The sequence below is a fragment of the Choloepus didactylus genome, chromosome 20 (assembly GCF_015220235.1).
Source record: "Choloepus didactylus isolate mChoDid1 chromosome 20, mChoDid1.pri, whole genome shotgun sequence".
NCBI classification, from domain to species: domain Eukaryota; kingdom Metazoa; phylum Chordata; class Mammalia; order Pilosa; family Megalonychidae; genus Choloepus; species Choloepus didactylus.
The window spans coordinates 18,746,690-18,760,439 of record NC_051326.1 but is presented as its reverse complement, the minus strand read 5'-3'; the positions used below and the strand labels follow the sequence as shown (position 1 = coordinate 18,760,439).

The window sequence follows — 13,750 nt, the reverse complement described above, 5'->3', positions numbered from 1 at the left end:
TAGTCCAGACTGCTCTCTTGAGCTTCAGACTCATATATCCAACCACTAAGAAGCATGAACACATGGATTCAACATGTTAAAAATGGAACTCATAATATTTATTCCTAATAATTCCTTTAAAAGGTATTTCTTATTCTGGTTAACAGCTTCAAGATTCATCTAGTCACCTAGGCTTAGACTTGGTTATCACTCTCTTCTTATGTTCTTTTCCCCAACCCCAAACCCATGGCATTGATCAGAAAGTACTATTGTTGCTATTATATTAATTTAATCCTTTCTAACTATACTGCTGCTGACTTAGTTCAGATATTTTATCTTTCATTTGACCTATTATAATGTTTTATTTATTTATTTTTAATTAGAGAAGTTGTAAGTTTACAGAAGAATCATACAAAAATTACAGTATTCCTATATACCCCTATTGTTAATATTTTGCAGTAAAATGTCAGTCAGCCTATGTAATAATTTTATGCTCTATTTTGTAAATATTAAATGTACTCTGCCAGCAGAGTTATCTTTCAAAACCACAGATTTGATCAAGTTACTCTTTATGTTTTATTTAATTGTTACAATTGAAAGAATATTAAAATTGTACTATTAACTATAAAAAAAAAAAATGCAATGCATGACAAAAACAACATATTGGGGGCCCAGGGAGTATAGGAGCAGAAACTATATATGCTACAGAAGTTAAGTTGGTAATTTACACTGGTTGGCTATAGATTTAGGATGTTAAATACAAACTCCATGGGAACCACAAAGAAAGTCTATAATGTATATACAGAAATGGAATTGAAAAGGGAATCAATCTGTTTCACTACAAAAGATCAATGTTCCAGTTTGCTAGTGCTGCTGTTACGCAAAATACCAGAAATAGTTTGGATTTATAAAGGGGATTTATTAGGTTACAAAGTCACAGTTCTAAGGCCATAGAAGAGTCCAGACTAAGGCATCAGCAAGACGATACCATCACTGAAGAATGGCTGATTGTGTCTGGAACACCTCTACCAGCTGGGAAGGCACAGGGCTGGCGTCTGCTGTTCCTTTGCTCCCAGGTTGCGTTTCAAAATAGCTTTCCCCAAAATGTCTCTGGATCTCTCCTAGCTTCTCCAGGGCAAACTTTGGGCTTCACCTCTTAGTTTATCATCTTCAAATGTTCTTCTGTCCACATCTCTTAGCATCTCCAAGCATCAGAAAGCATCTGGGTCTGTGTCAGCTCTTGGCCCTTTTAAATACTCCAGTGAACTAATCAAGCCCCACCCTGAGTGGGTGGATGGTCCATACCTCCAAGGAAATAATTTAATCAAAAGTATCACAAGATTGCATTAAATAACATGGCTTTTGGGGGACATAATATATCCACAATCAACTATACCCAAAAGGCTGCAATGAATGACATGAGGGACAAAAAAGGTATAAGACATACAAGAAACAAAGGACAAAAAGGCTGAAGTAAGTCCTTCCTTAGTAATTACTCTGAACATTAATGAATTAAATTCTTCAACAAAGACAGATTGGCAGAACGGGTGAAAAAGCATTACCCAACAATATGTGTTTATAACAGACTCATCTTAGACCCAAATATCCAAGTTGTTTGAAAGGGAAGGGATGGAAAAAAATATATTTCATGCAAATAGTAAGCACAAGAGAGCTGGGGTGCCTATGCTAACATAGGACAAAATAGACTTTAAATCAAAAGCTGTTACAAGGGTCAAATAAGGACACTATGTATTAGTAAAATGGCTAATTCACCAAGCAGATATAACAATTATAAACATATATGTACCTAATCACAGAGCCCCAAAATACATGAGGCAAACACTGACAAAACTGAAGGGAGAAACAGACAATTCTTAATAGTTGGAGACTCTAATCCACCACTTTCATTAATGGATAGAACCTCTAGTCAGATCAGTAGGGAAACAGAGAACTTGAACAATACTATGAATGAACTAGACCTAACGGATATATACAGAACACTACACCCAACAACAGCAGAATATATATTCTTCTCAAGTTCACATGGATCATTCTCCAGGATAGACCACACTTAGCTCAAAAAGCAAATCTCAGATTTAAAAAGATTGAAATTATTCAAAGCATCTTCTCTGACCACAAAGGAATGAAGCTAGAAATCAGTAACAGAAGGAAAACCGGAAATTTCACAAATATGTGGAAATTTAACAATATGCTCTAAAAAGATCAATGGGTCAAAGAAAAAGATCACAAGGGAAATTAGGAAATAGCTTGAAACAAATGAAAACAAAACCGCAACATACAAAAACTTATAGATGCAGTGAAGGCAGTGCTCAGAGGGAAATTTATAGCTAGAAATGCCTATATTGAAAAATATCAGATCATTAATCTAATTTCACATCTAGAAGAACTAGGAGAAGAGAGCAAACTATATCTAAAGTTTGTGGAAGAGAAAAATATAAAGACTGGAATGAAAATAAATGAAATAGAGAATAGGAAAATAATCAAAAGAATCAATGAAACCAAAGTTGGTTCCTTGAAAAAATCAACAAAATTGACACACCTTTAGCTAGACTGATGGGAGAGAGAGAGAGAAGCAAATCCAAAATGAAAGGGTAGACATTCCCAGAGATCTTGCAGAAATTAAAAGGATTATAAGAAAAAAAAAAAAAATAAAAGGATTATAAGAGAATACTGGGAACAACTGCATGCCAACAAATTAGATAAGTAGATAAAATGGGAAATTATCTAGAAACACATAACATACTTAGACTCAAGTAGAAAAAGAAGAGCTCAACAGACAAATTATAAGTAGAGACAGAATCAGTAATCAAAAACCTCCCAACAAAAGAAAAGCCCAGGACCAGCCAGCTTCATTGGTAAATTTTACCAAACATTCAAAGAAGAATTAACATAAATCCTTCTCAAACGTTTCCAAAAAAACTGAAGAGGGAATTCTTTCTAACCCATTGTATGTGGCCAACATTACCCTAACACCAAAGCCAGATAAAGACATAGCAAGAAAATAAAACTACAGACTAATTTCCATTATGACTACAGATGCAAAAATTCTCAATAAAACACTAGCAAACTGAGTCCAACAGCACATTAAAAAATTATCCACCATGACCAAGCAGGATTTATTCCAGTAATGCAAGAGTGGTTCAACATAAGGAAATCAATCAATGTAATAAACCACATTAACAAAATGAAGGGAAAAAAAGCATATGATTATCTCAATTGATGCAGAAAAAGCATTTGACAAAATCCAACACCCTTTAATGATAAAAACACTCAGAAAAATAAGAATAGAAGGAGATTTCCTCAACATGATAAAGGGCATAAACTTGGATTTTGTAGTGATTTCTTAGAACTGCTACAACTCAACAACAAAAAGACAATTAACCCAATTTTTAAAGGGTAAAGGACTTGAATAGACATTTCTCCAAAGAAGATACACAAACAGTCTAATATGCACATGAAAAGAAGCTCAACATTATTGATCACCAGGGAAATGCAAATCAAAACCACAATGAGATGGCACTTCACACCCACTAGGATGGCTATTATTTAAAAAACAGGATATGGAGAAATAGGAACCCTTATACATTGCTGGTGACATTGTAAAATGGTGCAGTCACTGTGGAAATTAATTTGGGAGTTCCTCAGAAAGTTGAAAATAGAATTACCACGTGACCTGGCAATTCTACTTTTTGGTATATACATGAAAGAATCGAAAGCAGGGACTTGAACAAATATTTGTACACCAATGTTTACAGGAGCATTATTCACAATAGCCAAAAGGTGGAAGCAATCCAAATGTCCATCAACAGATGAACAGATAAATGAAATATGATTTATATACACAATGGAATATTATTCAGCTATACAAAGGAATGAAGTTCTCATGCTTACTACGACATGGATGAACCTTGAAGATACCATGTTGAGTGAAATAAGCCAGATAATAAAAGACAATTATTGTATGATCTTGCATACAGAAAACATCTAGAAGAAGCAAAATTCATAGAGACAGATTGTAGTTTATAGGTTACCAGGGGCTGGGGGGGCTGTGTGGGAAGAGGGGGTAAGAGGGAATTATTGCTTAATGGGTACAGAATTTCTGTTTCAGGTGATATGAAAAAGTTGGAGTAATGGATATTGGTGATAGCACAATGTGGTGAATGTAATTAATACTACTAAATTGTACACTTGAAAGTGGTTAAATTGGGAAAATATTAATTAGATATATATGACAATAATACAAAGTTTTAAAAACAGAAAAAATAATAATTGCATTATGAAAAATATATTTGCTGGAAAAAAGAGGCTGTAATAAAATATACAGACATGTTAACGGTCATTTCTTGGTGATGACATTATGGGTGGGTTATTTTCTTTGCAGATTTCAGATAGTATTTTTTAAGATGTACTTTCTGATTATCAAAGGAATGTAAATTTGTTATAGAAAACTTGGAATATCGGAAAAATTAAACAAAGTTTATACATGCTACTAAAACCACTAATCAGTAAAAATTAAGTCACAGTAAGGGGTTGGACAAGGAAACTAACCCACTGGATGTGCTGCCTGGGGGCGCATAATGAGGTGCTAGAAACTCATCATTTGGTTGCGCTCCTCTGTGAGAATACTTTTCCCCTCTTCACTCCATGGCTGCCACGGTAGCTTGTATAGCACCTCAGCTGAAAACCTCTATCTAAGGCTCCTGGAATTAAGTCTAGAATCCAACACGGCCACAACGGCCTTACCACCCAGCCCTCAACCACCTCTCCAGCCTCACTGTTTGTCACCCCCTCCAGTCCGTTCCACATTCACCCCACTCACCTGCTACAACCAAGTCCTCCCCATTCCCCAGATATGCCAGGGCCCTGACAGCACAGAGCCTTTGCACATGCCTTCTCTTACCTGGACTGCCCTTCCATGACCCCCTTTGTATTAATTAGGGTTCTCTAGGGAAACAGAATCAACAAGAGATATCTATGAATATAAGATTTTATAAAAGTGTCTCATGCAACTGTGGGTATGCATGAGACCAAATTCCATAGGGCAAGCAGCAAACTGGCAACTCCAATGAAGATGTTCAATGAACTCCTCAGGCAGCGAACTGGCAACTTCGACGAACTCCTCAGGAAATGCTTCATTGGTTAGCTGAAGAAGTGAAGGTCCTCTATCTGTCTCGCTTAAAAGTCTTCAACTGATTAGATTAAATCTAGCTGATTGAATTCTCTCATTGCGGAAGACACTCCCTTCGTTGATGTCATCAGTCACAGCTGCAGCCATTTGACTGATGATTTAATAAACCAGCCTTCTGGTTTATTAACCAGCCACAAATGTCCTTGCAGCAATAGTTAGGCCAGGACTTGCTTGACCAGACATTTGGACACCATCACCTGGCCAAGTTGACACATGAACCTAACCATCACATCCTTCACCTGACAAACACAATTCCTTCAAGACTCCCTCAAGCCCAGTCTCTCTGAGAACTGGTGGGCTTTTTGTTGCCTGATGATCTCATCTCTCAGGCTCTCCAACCCTGCCTCCCAGACACTGGGATGAAGACGGGGACTCCTGCCCATGTGTTGATCCTCTTTAGATACTTGGTGCCTGAATGTCTGTCTCACCACAGATTCTCAGTAAATATCTTGGGGTGAAAAATTCTGGTAGAGGTTTGGGTGGGGTAAGGAAGAGGGTAAAGAAGGGGAGTTTCTGAGGCAGCACATTCCCTCCTAAAGGCAATCTAGCATCCTCTTATGCAAGGCTGGCTATCATTAGTCAAAGAGAAAAATCTGGAAAAAGAGAGAGGGACAGAGAATGGTTTAAAAAAACAAAAAAAGGTGCCCAGTACAGCCAGAGTGAGCCTCCTCAGAACATGCACCTCCATGTTGTATGGCCAAGCAGGCTGGCACTGGTTCATTTCCTGACCATAGGTTAACAAATTCATGAACCCCTATGGTCCACTCTGGCTACCGGCCAACTCAGACTTCAGCTAATCCACTTCCCTAGCTGGGACAGCAGCAGCTGTGTCTTTCTCTCGCTCCCTCTCTTCTTGATTTTTAATACTGAAACTTGTTCCAGCTGGGAGAAGCTGTGGGGTGGAGTTAGGAGGAGGAGCACAATTGGCCACGGAAGCTAAAAAAGGGATGAGATTGTGATGTAAAGCTCTACCTGACCTCGCTTAGAGTATCTACCTAGATGGAGTATCTGTCTTAGTTTGCCACAGCTGCTACAACAAAGGACCACAGATTGGTTGGCTTAAAACACAGGAATTTCCTCTCTCACAGTTTTGGAGGCTTGAAGTCCAAAATCAAGGTGTTGACAGGCCAGGCTTTCTCTGAAGTCTGCAGCATTCCCGTGGTGGCTTGCTGGCCCCAAAACTCAGTCTCTGTCTCAGTCACATGGCCGCACGTCTCCTTCTGTCTCCCACTGACTCCTCTGTCAATTTTCCTTTGCTTATAAGGGCTCCAGTCATATTGAATTAAGGCCCCCCTTGATTCAGTTTGGGCTCACCTTAATTAATAACATCTTAAAAGACCCTTTTTATAAATGGGTTCACAGCCACAGGAACGAGGGTTAGGACTTGAACAAGTCTTTGTCGGGGCGATTCAATCCATGACACAATCCTACTTTTTAATGACTTGGCAGAGAGGGATCCTTCCCTTATGAACTCTTCTTACTGTTTCAACTACCTTCACAGTCTAGAAGTTGTACTATCTAAACAATTCCCCTGTCATGCAATTCAAACCATTTCCTTTGGATTGGCTTCACTGGAGATGGAGAGCAGCCAGCCAACACCCACTTGCTAAAAATTATATATTTCCACATCTCTCAGATCCCTCCTCCAGGTTAAATATAAAAACTGTTAACTTTTCTTCATAAAGCTGGTTTCTCTGTGTCTTTTTCACAAAGTTCCTTCAAATCTTTCTTTAATATTTAGTTGTACACTAAGACATTTTACATTGACATTATAAAAAACTTCTATAGAAAACAGAATCTTAAATGCCTTTTTATAACAACTGGGAGAAGGTGGGGAACAGAACTGATTTTGAAAGCAATAGATTTCAGCAATGTTGCTCCTCAGGTTTATATATTTTAAGCCATGTATTCATGTGTCTAAAACTTCAAAGTCTTTATGTCAGTGACATCTGTCCCACAGTGACTTGTCCATCAAGGGGCACATCAGCTCAGATGTTCACTTTGTAGATTGCTAGAACATTGTGTAACCTTCATCTAATTCACATACTCAATATGTGCATGGTAAAAACACTCAAGACTTCAGAAACTCTTCCTGACTCTGCCGCTGACCCTATTCCATTATATTATATTCCAAATGCAAAAAAAAGATTGGTCTAGAAATTTAATAAGAATTGAAAACAGGTGCACATCTTGCATTTCAGGCAGACAAGCTAAATAAGCACACGATGAATTAGTTACACACCATATTCCCTAATGAAACATAGGTTCTGCCTTATATTATTCTTTAAATCTAACAAATTATTTACTACCCTTAGAAAATCTACCTTGGTCACATTGCCAAAAATAACTAACTAGGTAATCTGTGATTTCAAATATTTCATCAAACTATCATATCCCCAAATGCATTTCCATCCTCTTGACAGCACTTTTGGGAAATGGAAATTAACTAAGGAAAAATTTGACTCTAAAAAGTTATTGCCTTGTCTGTCTAAGAGGCCTTGGTGAATTAGCACACAAGTCAAACTTTCCATCAGATGAGCTCCTGCCTTACTCATGTATATATATCCAAAGAGCCTAGCATAGTGTCTGGGTTTTAAATACACATGCCTGTAAATGTATTAAAAATAACTTGTTCAATTTTTGAGCACTTACTAAGTGCCAGACCCTGTGCTAATAATATACATCACTTCAAAAAATAGGTATGATTATTACCATTTTAAAGATGTAGAAATTTGCTCAACTTAAGAGCTAAATGACTATCTTCCAAAGCTCCTGACCTCAGCTAGTAAGCCATCCAGCTGGAATTCAAACCCACATCTGCCTGATTCCACAGCTTCTGCTCTTAATCACCATATTGTGCAGCTTCCCTGAATAAGGGAAGTGAAATTTCTCCTACCCTTTATCAAAGCCAGCTCATTTGTTTCCTTGGGTTTGGGGAAGGCAGAAAGCTTCAATTTTGAATAATAGTGAGTTTTATCTTGAAATCAGACATTTCTTTTCATGTACTTGTATCATTATTTATATTTCACAACAGAGCTCTAGATGAAGATATTTATCTGGTTTCTTTTTTTTAGTTTCAATTTTTTTTTTTAAATTGTGGTAACACATATAACAAAAACCTTGGCATTTTAACCATTTTAAAGAGTGCAATTCAGTGGCATTAGTTTCATTTACCATGTTGTGCTACCATCACCACTATTCATTACTGAAACCTTTTCATCACCCCAAAAAGAAACTCTGTACCCATTAAGCAATAACTCCTCCTTTCCACTCCCTCTCCCCCCAGCCCCTGGTAACCTCTAACCTACCTTCGGTCTCTAGGAAATTTGCTTATTCTAGATATTTTCTGTTACTTTTAATACCTGATTAAATTATTCTGAAATGCAAGTTGTGAATATTCTGAAACATTTCTCCCTTAAAAGACAAAATGCCAGAATTAATGCATTGCTCAAGTGATTTTTCATGTATTTTTTTATTTTTTAAAAAGAACAATAGATTTTGAAAAATTTCACGGCTGAGTGGAACTTCCTTCAGGTCAGTGTTATCCCAACAGCCATATGTCCAGCAGGAAATCTGCAGTCCATGACAATAATGAATCCCCCACTTTCTTGATCCCTGGAGAGACATGCGGCTTGTGCATCCAAACAAGGCAGGATTGGATAAAACATACTTTCTGCTTTTATGTATATCACACTGTGGACTCTCACATTTCTAAAAGAGTTTTTTGCTTGGTGCAGGTCAGGTGATTTTCAGGCGTTCACTCATTAAGCAGAGCCTGAGCACTCTGAACCGATAATCTCAACACTATCTACTCCTGTTTATGTGCCTCTTTGTGTATTCACTTGGGTGGGGAAGGGTATCTCCCAATTTGACTCCCAGGTGAAGACAAGATGGGCTTTTATGTTGATCATTTTTAGGCAAGCTTTGCTAAATACTGAACATACATGCAAAACCTACTGGAGAGAGAGAGAGGATTCTCTACCTATTGCCAAGCCACTGGGTAATTTAACAAATTCCTCACTGAACTCTACTCAGAAAGCACAGAGTTATTTCTTCAGTATACTATCAGTGAGTAATCCCAATATTTACTTTCAAGTTACACAGTAAAGTCTGCCACCCATTCCAAAGGTTAAAATATAACCATCTTTTGTCCTTGGCTAAAATAATATATTGCTCAGAGAGAAAACTATAACTTGTTATTCATATATACAAGATCCTATGACTTCCTCAGAACAGCCTATGAAGTAGGTATTATTATTATTCTTGTTTTACAAATGAGAAAACTGAGTTTTACAAATGAGAAAACAGAGTTTAAGTTTAAGATCTAAAGCTGTTAAGAAGCAGAGCCTAGAAGTGAACCCAGGGTTATCTGCTTCCAAAACTCGTCTCATCTCAGTGTTATGCTGCCTCTTATGTTTGCCTTTAAAATTTAAATCAACTTTGGCGATTTCCTCCTATTAGTTATAAGCACTGCTAATGTGGACTTCTCCCTAACCCAGGGAGAATTACAGGAAAAAGGGGGTGTGTTCTGTCAACTGGGAAAATAAGTTTGATTGCTTCCCAGGATAGTACTAACCCGTGGGAGGCAGCTGCAGCATGAGCTTTGGAGTTAGAATAACGCAGGTTTCGCCATTTTCCCAACTGTGTGACCTTGGGTCAAGTTACTTAATCTCTCTGTGCTTCAGTTTCCCAGCCAGTAAAATCAGACAATAAAAGAAACTAACTCAGTGTTCTCCGGGATTAAATAACATGCAGAGTGTTTAGACAACAGTGCTTCCCCCCCAAGTGCTCAATAAATCTCAGCTATTTTTATCAATAAGCTGCCTGAACTAAGTTTAGATTAGTGATCATATGTAAACATCAGGCAGCTCGACTAGCATGTGGATATTGAGAAAGTTACTTTGCGACAAGAGATGATCAAAATGTCCTTCCATAGCCTAGGGCTGCGTGTAGGTGATGGCTAAATGTATCTTTCTCAAACTAAATAGCTTTGACAGTGGCTGGATTGAAATAAGGAGTGTGGATTCCTTGGCATTATCTCACCCCCAGGAAACACAAACACTCTAAAATAATTAAAATTAAACATTTAAAACTGTCTCATCCTCTCTCTGTTAATAAGCCTGGCCATCTTTCAAACCGTCGGACTTGCTCTACGTGACGTTCTCTAATAATTTCCCTTCACAGCTTGCATTACAGTACTTGGTGTCCCCAATTGTTGCTGCCCCAGAACAAAAGAGTAATTGCTGCTGCTACAATACAGCCCTTTTTCTGAGATCATCATGAAGCCCTTGGAGCAAACAAGGGAGGGAGTTCTTGTAAGCAGCAAGCAATGCATCAAAAATCCTGGATCCCCAAGGCCAACCCGAGCCGAGTTATCTTTTGAGATTCGAATCGCTTTCTAATACCTACACCTCCCCGCAAATAGCTTTGCCTGGTGTATGTTTCAGAGACCTTTAAGACACGTGCGTTTTCCCGCTTGGACAAGTCCGGAAAAACTCGGGGTTCCCTTTTCCCGCCTGGGACACCAGCAGGACCACAGTCCCGCCTGGGCTCTATTTTGTCGCAGTGGGGTCCGAGCGGGGCGCCCCCCGGCCCGGCCCTACCAGAGCCCTGCAGGGCGAAGCTCGGGGCGGGATTTCCCACCAGGCCAAACCCGGAGCCCTCGCGCCTCCGCTGCCGCGAGCGGGAACCCACGGTCTCAGCCCTTCTGGGGTAAGCGCCGGGCGCTTCCATTCCGGGCTGGCACGCAAACCCCCAAACGGCGGCCTCCGGAGAGGGCTCTGGGACTCACGCGGTGTCTCTGGGTCTCTGTGGCGTCTCCCCGGCCGGTTCCCGGGCCCTCGGGGTCTGAGAGTGGGCGCCTCCCATCGCTCCGAACTCGGCGCCCTGGCTGCCCCGCCGTGCTCTCGCGCGCGCCGGCTCGACCCGGACCCGCAGGGCGGAGAGGAGGCGGCGGCGCGGGGGAGGAAGGGTGGGGCTGAGGGGCGGGCGGGGGTGGTGGTGGGGCCGTGCCTTAGGGTCCCGACCGCCGGCGAAGCCGGGGAAGGGAGGTTGCTTGAGACTCGGCCAACTTCTCCGCCAATTGCAGGGCTCGGCCTGGGCTGCGGCCCGGGTCACTCCGCGCGGGGCACCGCGAGGAGATGCTGAGCGCCCAGGTCACAACGGGGGCGCTGCGGGGGCTGTCGGAGGGCCCAGGGCAACAGGCGCCCTATCTCCCAGCAAGGGAGCCCCTCGGTCGCGGAGCACAGCAGGTGGAGCCGGCGGGAGCCTTGCGGGCGCCCCCGGATCCCCGCGCACCGGGAAGGCGTCGCTTTCTCTGCCCGCTCGGTCCCAGACAGTCGGGGGCGGTCCGAGGCGATCCCGCGGCGCTGGGGCTGCGGGCAGGTGTCTTGAGAGCCACTGCCGGAGGCTAGAAGGGAATCTAAGGTAAGAGGACGCGTGGGGCAGCTTTCCAGAGAAGTACCAGTAGGGGGTGGTGTGTGACGGATCGGGAGAGCAGGGCTGCCTTTCCAAGGGCCGCGACCTCCCCAGACCACTTATGTGAGGGGCAATGAGTGGCCTGGAGCTAGTGGTACAGAAAACTGGGTTAATCCTGATTCTTTCCCAACTATCTTGGTGACTGGGGCAAGTTACTGCGTTCTCTGTGGGCCTTCATCTGTATAATGAGTTCATCTTTACCTCCATAAGGTCCGTTTCAGCTCTGACACTCAATGAATTATCTTCCACCTAAGAATTCCATTTTCAGAATTTATCGTGCTCTTTTACACCAGTGCCACCTCCCATCACCCTGCTCCCCAACCACCTGCACCCCACCCACAGTGTGTGTGTGTGTGTGTGTGTGTGTGCGTGTGTGTATTTTAATAAAGACTGGCATGCTCCCTTTTCTGCCTGGCTAACTAACCAATTCATCCTTCCGACCCGACTCAAACCTCCCTTCTTCTAGGAAACCGCCCTGCATCCTGATTATAAAACTTTTTTTTTTTGGTATTGCCTCTCTCCCCCACTGAAGTGTAAGTTCCATTAAGAAAAGGAATTTGTTTTGTTCCAACTGTTCCCCCCAGCACTGCTTGGCACATAGCAGACACTCATAATTGTTGATAAATGCATTTATCCTACATGAACATTATCCCCTTCTTTCCCAGTATCTCTGTAGTACTTGTTAGTTCCTCTGATATGGCACTACTAATCTTATTTTGTAATTATCTCTTCACTTGTTGTTCTTTCCACTAGAATGTGAGGTCTTAGTAGCAGGAGCATTTTCTTATCTCTGTATCCTAGCTCGTTGCCTGGCACAGTGCCTGCCTGTCTCCTGGTTTATATACTGTGAGTATTTGGTAAATTAATGAACATGCCTAAGCACAAAGATTTATGTTCAACATTAACACTATTCTTGACAGGAATCTATAGGAGAATAAAGGTGGATGTGACTACATTTTAATTTTTCCAGAAAGGATTAGTAAACTTGTAATAGAGACTTGGATTTACAACAGATGCTCTTTACCTTTTCTATTTTATATATCAAGTTTTGACTTCCTGTTATACGTTATCTTCATGCTACTGTAGCCAGAGCACTCTTAGAGTTCAGGATGCTGCCACGTTTAAACATACACAAGCTGAATATTTGGGGTGGAAAAAAAATATGTATTAATTAGTAAAAGTGTAGTGAGAATGAATTGAGATTTTGTGGGAAGAGTTTCAAATAGCTTAAGAAAAGTTGACTCTTGGCAGAAAATTTTAAAAAGTTAAAATTACTCTCACATTTTTTTTGGAATACTTTGTCAGTGTGATTAGAGTGCCATCAATAATGAAAACATAACTGTCAGAGCCATGGTCAGCTCCAGAGAAACACTCAGCCTTTCCTAGTAAGAAAGTTCCATATTCTCAGTAGTAATTCCAAGGGAAAATGGGAGGAGGAGCGACAGGAGAGGAGAATCACAACCCATTTATAGATAATAATGCACTCTTTGTAAATTATAGAAATGAAAAAGTGCAATTTCTGCAATAAAAAAATTCACTGGATGGACTTAGCAGCCTAATGGACATGTTAAAGGAAAGAGTATATAATATATCAGTCAAAAATATCCAAACTGAGGAACAGAGAGGAAAAAGACTACAGAAGGAGAGGAGAGAATGGAGTAGGAGAAATATTTGCAGAAATAATAACCAGGCACTTCTCAAATGTAACAAAAGTCAGAAATGTGCAGACACAAGATACTAGACAAAAACCAAGTAAAATCGACATGAAGAAGTCCACTCCAAGATACATCTTGGTCAAACTGCTATAAATCTTGAAAGCAGAAAAAGAACAACAAAAGGGTTTCCCATTTGGTTCTTTTTTATTGTTTCACTTTGCTGAAACTTCCATTTCTCTGCTGAGATTTCCATCCATTGAATACATCCTTTTTTTTCCCTTCTCAATTTTTTTTTCTTGGTCCTTCATATGTTAGGTAATTTTGGACTGAATTTTGGATATTATGAACACAAAGTTATGGAGATCCCAGATTCTGTTATTTTTCTCTATTGAATGTTGTTTTTCCTTTGTTTTAGCAGGTAATTTTCTTA

At 40.5% G+C, this 13,750-nt stretch overlaps 1 protein-coding gene across 11 annotated transcripts in view; it reads right to left on the bottom strand.

The window, feature by feature from the left end:
- TACC1 (transforming acidic coiled-coil containing protein 1) overlaps positions 1–13,750 on the bottom strand; it is a 152,657-nt gene that overhangs the window by 116,600 nt on the left and 22,307 nt on the right. The window contains exon 1 of one of the 11 annotated variants that reach the window (XM_037812921.1): positions 10,980–11,933. The exons of 6 other annotated variants lie outside the window; for them this stretch is intronic. In XM_037812921.1, the coding sequence (XP_037668849.1) occupies positions 10,980–11,056 (77 nt within the window). In that variant the 5' untranslated portion in view covers positions 11,057–11,933. Of the gene's footprint in view, positions 1–10,979; positions 11,934–13,750 lie in introns of those variants that run through there. 4 more of the 11 variants (XM_037812913.1, XM_037812915.1, XM_037812916.1 and 1 more) reach the window with 4 other exon arrangements.